Source organism: Myxine glutinosa, chromosome 5 (assembly GCF_964187855.1).
Source record: "Myxine glutinosa chromosome 5, kmMyxGlut1.1, whole genome shotgun sequence".
Taxonomy (NCBI): Eukaryota; Metazoa; Chordata; class Myxini; order Myxiniformes; family Myxinidae; genus Myxine; species Myxine glutinosa.
Genome location: NC_136265.1, coordinates 122,567,065 through 122,577,064, shown reverse-complemented (window position 1 = coordinate 122,577,064; position 10,000 = coordinate 122,567,065). Strand labels below are relative to the sequence as shown.

Here is a 10,000-nt window from a genome sequence, read left to right as displayed (position 1 = left end):
AAGGACTTCCAAGACAGAAGTTGGTATTTCAAAAAAGTGGAATTGGGGTGAAATTAGCGGGGATAGAAAAGATCAAGGTTTTGGATGGGGAAGATAAGAGATGGTGGTGAACAGCTGTTTTAAAGACCTGGAGGGTGGAGTGGGATTGAAGAGAGTGAGGGAGTTTGTTCCAGAGGCGGGAGAAAAGAGGAATGAAGGAGTGAAGGTGAGCAGAGAGTCTTGATTTTGGCAGTTTTACCACAAGAGGGTTGCAGGCAGATCTTGTGCGACCTGTAGGAATATTTGGGGGACAGAGAGCTGGGGGGGCAAGGCCAGAGAGGAGTCGGTAGAAGACGGAAAGACCACCAACCTGCCTGCGGTGAGTGAGTGAGAGGCCCTTGGAGTTAGCTTCATCGCGGGAGATTCCAATGATTCTGAACGTTTTGGTTTCAACAGCGTGAAGACGAGCTAGGTGTGAGGCAGGAGCACCAGCCCAGAGGGGAGAGTAGTATTCCATTGAGCTGCGGATGAAAGCCTTGTATGTGGTGAGGAGCTCAGGTGTGCCAAGGAAGGACTTCGCACGACGGAGGATGCCCAGTCGGCGACTGGCTTTGGAGGCCAGATTTGAAATGTGGTTTTCCCAGTAAAGATCATGGCAGATAGTGAGACCCAAAAGCTTGAGTGACAGAACTTCTTGGAGAGGAGTATTCAGAAAGTAGATGGGAGGGTTGTCCAGTCTGTCTTTTTGGAGAGACATAGTAAGAGTGTGAGATTTGTCAGGATTGAAAGACATGTTCCACTTGTTTGCCCAGTCTGTGATTTTGTTCAGGTCTGCAGAGAGTGAGGAGGCTGCAGACTGCCGATCTGAGGGATGAAGAATGGAGCGACAGAGAGTAGAGTCGTCAGCAAAGAGATACAGAGGATTTTCAACTGAGTCAGAGGGATCATTGATGAAGACCAGAAAAAGCACAGGGCCCAGAACACTGCCTTGGGGAACTCCAGCCTGAACAGGAAGAGGAGATGAGAGAAACCCATTCAGGGCCACACGTTGACTACGACGAGAGAGGACCTTTCTCTGTTGACCTCTCTCTCAACGAGAGAGTTGACCCCTCTCTCTCTCTCTCTCTCTCTCTCTCTGCCAGCCATGCGTGGAGATTTCCATGGATACCAAAAGAGGAGAGTTTGGTGAGCAGAGCAGGGTGCCAGACCGTATCGAAGGCACGTGATATGTCAAGGGAGACAGCTCTAATTTCCTGTTTGGCATTGAGGACCACCATCCATTGTTGAGAAAGCAGAAGCAGCATGTCCAGAGTAGAGTGTCCAGGTCTGAAACCAAATTGATGATCAGAGATCAAGCCATTGGAGAAGAGGAAAGATTTCATATCTGAAGCAATGATGGATTCCATGACTTTGCTGATAATTGGGAGAAGGCTGATTGGTCTGTAGTTGCTGGGATCTGTTTTTGCACCTTTTTTGTGCAAAGCGGAGATAGTGGAATAGTGGATGGTGGATTTATGGAGATGGTGGAATATTGGTCTTGATGATTTACTTCAGGAGCAGATTGCTGGCAGAAGATGAGGCCAAGGTTGTCAGATTCTTTAGTTCAATGGTAATGGCGGTGTGTGTGACCTGGAAGGAACTTCTTTATTTTTCAATCATCTTTATGATTTTCCAGTCTGGAATTTTTCTGCAGTCTGGGTGTATTTCCTGTTTACCATCTCCTAGGCCACCCAATTGTTTTAGAACCTCTTTTTCCTTCCGCCCTGTAGATCAACGTGCGAGTCACCACGGTTGACGCTGAACTCGAGTTTGCAATTCACTCGAACACAACGGGAAAACAGCTGTTTGATCAGGTCGGTCCTTGTCGTTTGAGCCATTCTCCGAGTAGATTTTACATCCGCTCTCCCACCTGCTCTGCCTTGCAGTCCATTCCTCCATTTTCCTTGTAAATGTCATCCCTTGGTTTCTAGTTGTCCTCTCCTCAACCTCTCTGTATTTGGACATTCTGATTGTGTCTGTCTCTCCCTCCATCTCCATCTCTCTCTCCCTCTGCATCTCTCTCTTCCTCTCTCTCTCTCTCTCTTCCTCTCTCTCTCCCTCTCCATCTCTCTCTCCCTCTCCATCTCTCTCTCCCTCTCCATCTCTCTCTCCCTCTCCATCTCTCTCTCTCCCTCTCCATCTCTCTCTCTCCCTCTCCATCTCTCTCTCTCCCTCTCCATCTCTCCATCTCTCTCTCCCTCTCCATCTCCCTCTCCATCTCTCTCTCCCTCTCCATCTCCCTCTCCCTCTCCATCTCCCTCTCTCTCTCCCTCTCCATCCTCTCCCCCTCTCCATCTCTCTCTCCCTCTCTTTCTCCCCCTCTCTCTCTCTCCCTCTCTTTCTCCCCCCCCCCTCTCTCTCTCTCCATCTCCATCTCCCTCTCCATCTCTCTCTCTCTCTCTCTCTCTCTTCTCTCTCTCTCTCTCCCTCTCTCTCCCTCTCTCCCTCCCTCTCCCTCTCTCCCTCCCTCTCTCTCTCTCTCCCTCCCTCTCTCTCTCTCCCCCCCTCTCTCTCTCTCTCCCTCTCTCTCTCCCTCTCCATCTCTCTCTCCCTCTCTCTCTCTCCATCTCTCTCTCCCTCTCCATCTCTCTCTCTCCCTCTCCATCTCTCTCTCCCTCTCCATCTCTCTCTCTCCCTCTCCATCTCTCTCTCTCCCTCTCCATCTCTCCATCTCTCTCTCCCTCTCCATCTCCCTCTCCATCTCTCTCTCCCTCTCCCTCTCCCTCTCCATCTCCCTCTCTCTCTCCCTCTCCATCCTCTCCCCCTCTCCATCTCTCTCTCCCTCTCTTTCTCCCCCTCTCTCTCTCTCCCTCTCTTTCTCCCCCCCCCCCCTCTCTCTCTCTCCATCTCCATCTCCCTCTCCATCTCTCTCCCTCCCTCTCTCTCTCTCCATCTCTCTCTCTCTCCCTCTCTCCCTCTCCCTCTCCATCTCTCTCTCCCTCTCCATCTCTCGCTCTCTCCCTCTCTCTTCATCTCTCTCTCTCCCTCTCCCTCCATCTCTCTCTCTCTCCATCTCTTTCTCCCCCCCCCCCCCTCTCTCTCTCTCTCTCCATCTCTCCCTCTCTCTCTCCCTCTCTCTCCCTCTCTCTCCCTCTCCATCTCTCTCCCTCTCTCTCTCCCTCTCCATCTACCTCTGCCTCTCCCTCTCTTTCTCCCTCTCTCCCTCCCTCTCCCTCTCTCCCTCCCTCTCTCTCTCCCCCTCTCTCTCTCCCTCTCCCTCTCTCCCTCTCCTCTCTCTCCCTCTCCCTCTCTCTCTCTCTGTCTCTCTCTTCATTCACATTCACATTCTTCAAATGACAAGCCCAGGCCTTAATTATGTGCTCTCACCTGCTCTGGTCCCACACAGGTAGTCAAGACGATTGGCCTGCGTGAGACCTGGTTTTTTGGATTGCAGTATGTCGATGGAAAGGGTTACACCACGTGGTTGAAACTGAACAAGAAGGTGAGATAATGTCGTCTATCACGACCGGTCCAAATTAACACGCGCGGCGGTTCTTGTTTTTTGTGACCTGTATTGAGGTTGAGTTATTTGTGACTTGTGTTGTGGTTGAATTCCTTGTGACTTGTGTCGTGGTTGAAGTAACTTGTGTTGTGGTTGAATTAACTTGTGTTGTGGTTGAAGTGACTTGTGTTGTGGTTGAATTCCTTGTGACTTGTGTTGTGGTTGAAGTGACTTGTGTTGTGGTTGAAATGACTTGTGTTGTGGTTGAATTCCTTGTGACTTGTGTTGTGGTTGAATTCCTTGAGTGACTTGTGTTGTGGTTGAATTCCTTGAGTGGCGTGTTGTGGTTGAATTCCTTGTGACTTGTGTTGTGGTTAAATTTCTTGTGACTTGTGTTGTGGTTGAATTCCTTGAGTGACTTGTGTTGTGGTTGAATTCCTTGTGACTTGTGTTGTGGTTGAATTCCTTGTGACTTGTGTTGTGGTTAAATTTCTTGTGACTTGTGTTGTGGTTAAATTCCTTGTGACTTGTGTTGTGGTTGAATTCCTTGTGACTTGTGTTGTGGTTGAACTCCTTGAGTGACTTGTGTTGTGGTTGAATTCCTTGTGACTTGTGTTGTGGTTGAATTCCTTGTGACTTGTGTTGTGGTTAAATTTCTTGTGACTTGTGTTGTGGTTAAATTCCTTGTGACTTGTGTTGTGGTTGAATTCCTTGTGACTTGTGTTGTGGTTGAACTCTTTGAGTGACTTGTGTTGTGGTTGAAGTGACTTGTGTTGTGGTTGAATTCCTTGTGACTTGTGTTGTGGTTGAATTCCTTGTGACTTGTGTTGTGGTTGAATTCCTTGTGACTTGTGTTGTGGTTGAATTCCTTGAGTGACTTGTGTTGTGGTTGAATTCCTTGTGACTTGTGTTGTGGTTGAATTCCTTGAGTGACTTGTGTTGTGGTTGAATTCCTTGAGTGACTTGTGTTGTGGTTGAATTCATTGTGACTTGTGTTGTGGTTGAATTATTTGTAAATTGTGTTGTGGTTGAATTCATTGTGACTTGTGTTGTGGTTGAATTATTTGTAAATTGTGTTGTGGTTGAATTCATTGTGACTTGTGTTGTGGTTGAATTATTTGTAAATTGTGTTGTGGTTGAATTCATTGCGACTTGTGTTGTGGTTGAATTATTTGTAAATTGTGTTGTGGTTGAATTCATTGTGACTTGTGTTGTGGTTGAATTCCTTGAGTGACTTGTGTTGTGGTTGATTTCCTTGTGACTTGTGTTGTGGTTGAATTCCTTGTGTTGTGGTTGAATTCATTGTGACTTGTGTTGTGGTTGAATTCCTTGAGTGACTTGTGTTGTGGTTGATTTCCTTGTGACTTGTGTTGTGGTTGAATTCCTTGTGTTGTGGTTGAATTCCTTGTGACTTGTGTTGTGGTTAAATTTCTTGTGACTTGTGTTGTGGTTAAATTTCTTGTGACTTGTGTTGTGGTTGAATTCCTTGTGACTTGTGATGTGGTTGAATTCCTTGAGTGACTTGTGTTGTGGTTGAAGTGACTTGTGTTGTGGTTGAATTCCTTGAGTGACTTGTGTTGTGGTTGAATTCCTTGAGTGACTTGTGTTGTGGTTGAATTCCTTGAGTGACTTGTGTTGTGGTTGAATTCCTTGAGTGACTTGTGTTGTGGTTGAATTCCTTGAGTGACTTGTGTTGTGGTTGAATTCCTTGAGTGACTTGTGTTGTGGTTGAATTCCTTGAGTGACTTGTGTTGTGGTTGAATTCATTGTGACTTGTGTTGTGGTTGAATTATTTGTAAATTGTGTTGTGGTTGAATTCATTGTGACTTGTGTTGTGGTTGAATTATTTGTAAATTGTGTTGTGGTTGAATTCATTGTGACTTGTGTTGTGGTTGAATTATTTGTAAATTGTGTTGTGGTTGAATTCATTGTGACTTGTGTTGTGGTTGAATTATTTGTAAATTGTGTTGTGGTTGAATTCCTTGTGTGACTTGTTTTTTGGTTTAATTATTTGCAACCTGTGTTGAGGTCGAGTCCTTTGTGACTGATGTTGAGGTCGAGTTCCATGTGACCGATGTTGAGGTCGAGTTCCATGTGACCGATGTTGAGGTCGAGTTCCATGTGACCGATGTTGAGGTCGAGTTCCATGTGACCGATGTTGAGGTCGAGTTCCATGTGACCGATGTTGAGGTCGAGTTCCATGTGACCGATGTTGAGGTCGAGTTCCATGTGACCGATGTTGAGGTGGAGTTCCATGTGACCGATGTTGAGGTGGAGTTCCATGTGACCGATGTTGAGGTGGAGTTCCATGTGACCGATGTTGAGGTCGAGTTCCATGTGACCGATGTTGAGGTGGAGTTCCATGTGACCGATGTTGAGGTCGAGTTCCATGTGACCGATGTTGAGGTCGAGGTCCATGTGACCGATGTTGAGGTCGAGTTCCATGTGACCTCATGTTGAGGTTCATATCCTTGTGATCTGCATTCGATTTTGCAGGTTTCCGGGCAGGATGTGCGCAAAGAGACCCCTTTGCAGTTTCGCTTTCGGTCGAAGTTTTACCCTGAGGATGTAACAGAGGAACTGATCCAGGAGGTCACTCAGCGCCTCTTCTTCTTGCAAGTGAAAGAGGCTGTCCTTTCTGATGAAATATACTGCCCACCAGAGACTGCTGTGCTTCTTGCCTCGTATTCGGTGCAGGCAAAATATGGCGACTATGACCAGACGCTGCACCGGCCGGGGTATCTTGCTAACGACCGCCTGCTGCCGCTACGGTACTGAAACTCCAGCCCAACCTGCATGCTTTTCTGGCACACAATATCTCCAAGCTAGTATTTTCTCATCAGCAACGTGATGCTAATCTAGGAAGTTGCAGGGCGCACGCGGTCCACCATCAACCCCCCTTCTGGTGAAACGACCTAAATCCAGGATCACTGCTCACCTCCACTCATTTCTTCGTCTTTTCCCACCTGTGAAATCGACTTCCACATCCCTTTACAATCTCATTCTTCTCTCCAGGTCTTCAAGACAGCTGTTCACCACCATCTCAGATCATCTCCAATCCAAAACCATGATCTTTTGTACCCCCAGTAACTCCCCTCAACCCAAGCCCATCTCTTTCCAAGTTTCCAGATTTTCCTTCCTGAGTGTTTCCTTCTGTATCCATATTGTCCACCCCATCCCTTATTTGTCCATGTCCCTCTATTTTGTCCTTCAACCATGCTGTTGATGTGTCCCCACCCATCTCTACTTACCTTTTATTCTGCTGCATTCTGATCCGTTCATTATTCTAGCTCTTCCATGACCCTTGACCCTGTCTACAAAAAACACCTACCGGGTACACACAGGTTCTGTTTGACCATTGTACTCACCTGAATGCCTCCAAATGTTGAAGTTACCTTGATCTTAAGGGGTATTTTGCCTCCACATGATGGCAGGCCAGACCATTGATTCAATGTACCGTCACAAGGACAGTTTATGTGATAACGCACCATCCCCAGAACGATCCAGTAACATATCAAGTTTTGTATTTGGATCTGACACGGGATGAAAATATGAACCAGACACCTCAAATGCCATAGTTAACCAGTTATCCTTACATTACTCTTTTAATAAATTTTCTTCTTTAATAATTGAATCCTTATAATTTTAAACATGTGACTCGGTTTACAAGACTTGTCTTTCTGAACAACCTTTGCTTTTGGAAGATGTTAAGTTGACTTTCATATATGACTCCATGAATATTCCATGGTAAGATCAGATGACCATTGCTAGGAGTTGCCTTCAACAGTGATGTCAAAACATGTTTAACGCATAAGTTCAGTCAGTTAAATTTACGTTGAACTGATTTTGCTAAAACATGATGAATGTTTATTGAGCAGAGTAGAAGACCAGCACAAGCTGACAGCAGAGCAGTGGGAGGAAAGGATCCAGAGCTGGCATGAAGAGCATCGCGGGATGATGAGGTGTGTGAGACACTTGGACCAAAGGCGGTGGAATTTTACTTTGTTGCCTCCTCTTGGACATTTGGTCATCTAACACTAAATGGAGACGTGTGTGTACGTGTACGTGTACACGCACCCACTGGGGCAAGTGATCTAATTTTGAAGGAGACATTCTATGCCGCACTCGAGTTTGTGTTGATCATTGCACCAGGCGAGATGCCATCCTCGTTTTGGGGGATTTTATTGTATTGACTGGCACTGATGTGGGGATGCTTATAAGACACTAGCTGAGGTACCCGGCTTCACCCGGGTTGAATAAGAATAACACAAATATATGATGAAAAGAACATGTATATTTTAGAGCAATATCACAGTACATTTCCTGCATGACGTTTTGTCAATTTTCAATTTCTCAAAACCTCTGGGTATACAACATTTCTGGTTTTCTTACTTGGTGCCAAGACATAAAGATTGCTTGGTTTTCCAACCCTCGAGCAGCCCACGTACAGCTGGCCATGGGAAGTACCCGGCATTGCCGGGCGGGGAAAGGGAGGGGAAGAGGATGGGGAGGGGAGGGGAAGAGGATGGGGAGGGGAGGGGAATGGGGGAGGAGAGGGTGGGGAGGGGAGGGGAGTTGAGGGTGGGGAGGGGAGAAGAGGGGGGGGGGGGAGGGGAGAAGAGGGGGGGAGGGGGGTGGAGGAAGACCTGGGGGAGGAGAGACCGGGTGGGTGGGAGGGGGGTGGAGGAGAGACCGGGGTGGGTGGGAGGGGGTGGAGGAGAGACCGGAGGTGGGTGGGAGGGGGGTGGAGGAGAGACCGGGTGGGTGGGAGGGGGTGGAGGAGAGACCGGGTGGGTGGGAGGGGGTGGAGGAGAGACCGGGTGCGGGTGGGAGGGCGTGGAGGAGAGACCGGGCGGGTGGGAGGGCGTGGAGGAGAGACCCGGCGGGTGGGAGGGGGTGGAGGAGAGACTGGGAGGGGGTGGAGGAGAGACCGGGTGGGTGGGAGGAGGTAGAGGAGAGACCGGGTGGGTGGGAGGGGGTGGAGGAGAGACCGGGGCGGGGTGGGAGGGGGGTTGGAGGAGAGACCGGGGTGGGTGGGAGGGGGGTGGAGGAGAGACCGGGTGGGTGGGAGGGGGTGGAGGAGAGACCGGGTGGGTGGGAGGGGGGTGGAGGAGAGACCGGGCGGGTGGGAGGGGGTGGAGAAGAGACGGAGTGGGCGGAGGAGTTGGGGAGAGAGGGGTGGAGAGCATGATATGTTATGCTTGATGACAGCACACACACATACACCACAGAAGAGGGAGGCGGCATGACTTGAAGGTCCTGCCGCCTCCCTCTCGCCTGGGATGGAGAAGACCAGGAGCTGTGTGGAATAAATCAGTTTCGAAGAGAGTAAAGACTGACCTAAAAACGAAAGCTTTGATGAGACGAGATAGTGGTCAGTGTCGCACCAATCATTGTGCGTTTGGGTGGGCTTGTGGGCCTTGTGCTGCCGGGAGGGAAGGCCCGGGCTTTGCTGTACCTCCCCCTTTAGAGCTCAGTCCATTGCGGATGTGAGAGAATGAGGCGAGACCGAGGAACGCGCCGGATGTGGTGGCTTTGGAATGCATGATGGGGTGGAGGGCTGTGCGCGTAGTGCCCGGAGTCATGTGAGGCGTGGCTTGGCCTGACAGCTTGCTGGGTTTCTCCGACCTCATAATGCTGAGGAGGGAAAACCAGAGATTTTGTGACTCCCCTTTATGCCATGTAATGCATGCTGAGAACCGAGCTCTGTGAGATCCAGTAATGTGCCGAATACAACAGCTTCGTTGGCTTTGGTGGAGGAAGGTGGGATTGATAGGTGATGGGTTTGGATTGATGGATTGATGGGTTTTACCAATTCTAGCCTGTTGAGGTGGACATGCACGTGCGCACAGAGAGGAGGCCTGAGATATGTCGGACCCAAGTGGAAGGGGGGGTGGGGAGGGCTGAGATTTGGAGGACCAATTGGAAGGGGGGGCCTGAGAAAGATGAGGACTGTTAGTGGTGTCCCACGCATGCACGTGCACACCCACATGTGCATGGGTCGTGATTTGCACATACATCGCACGATTTTGGTTTTGCAACTGTTTGGCTTTGGTTTTGCTTTTGCTTTGGCATGTTTTGTTTTGTTGTGCATGACATCATATGCTGTGTATTTTATGCAGACATTATTTTTGTGGTTTATATATGCATATTGTGCACATGTTGTATTGTATACACACATGCATGACATGTACAGTGGTATGTTTTGTACATACGTCTTGTGTGTGACATATTGCACATATTTCCACACACACACACACACACACACACACACACACACACACACACACACACACACACACACACACACACACACACACACACACACACACACACACACACACACACACACAATCTCCCATATGAGTGCTTGAGTGAACTGTTGTGACCGAGGCACCGCGGCCAGTTTGAACTTCCGTTGCGGTCATATATAAATACACACATGCATAATGTAAGTTACATCAAAGCGACAACTCCAAAGGTTTACCTTGAAACAGGCCTTTGTTCGTTGATCGATGTACTTCCTACTTTTTTAAGGAA

The 10,000-nt window shown here is 48.5% G+C and overlaps 1 protein-coding gene across 5 annotated transcripts in view; it reads left to right on the top strand.

Moving 5' to 3' along the window:
- Positions 1–10,000, top strand: part of LOC137427154 (radixin) — a 63,122-nt gene that overhangs the window by 31,127 nt on the left and 21,995 nt on the right. For all 5 annotated transcript variants that reach the window (XM_078778633.1, XM_078778635.1, XM_078778637.1 and 2 more), the window contains exons 3-6: positions 1,749–1,832; positions 3,365–3,460; positions 5,957–6,231; positions 7,339–7,422. In XM_078778633.1, the coding sequence (XP_078634759.1) occupies positions 1,749–1,832; positions 3,365–3,460; positions 5,957–6,231; positions 7,339–7,422 (539 nt within the window). The remainder of the gene's footprint in view (positions 1–1,748; positions 1,833–3,364; positions 3,461–5,956; positions 6,232–7,338; positions 7,423–10,000) is intronic.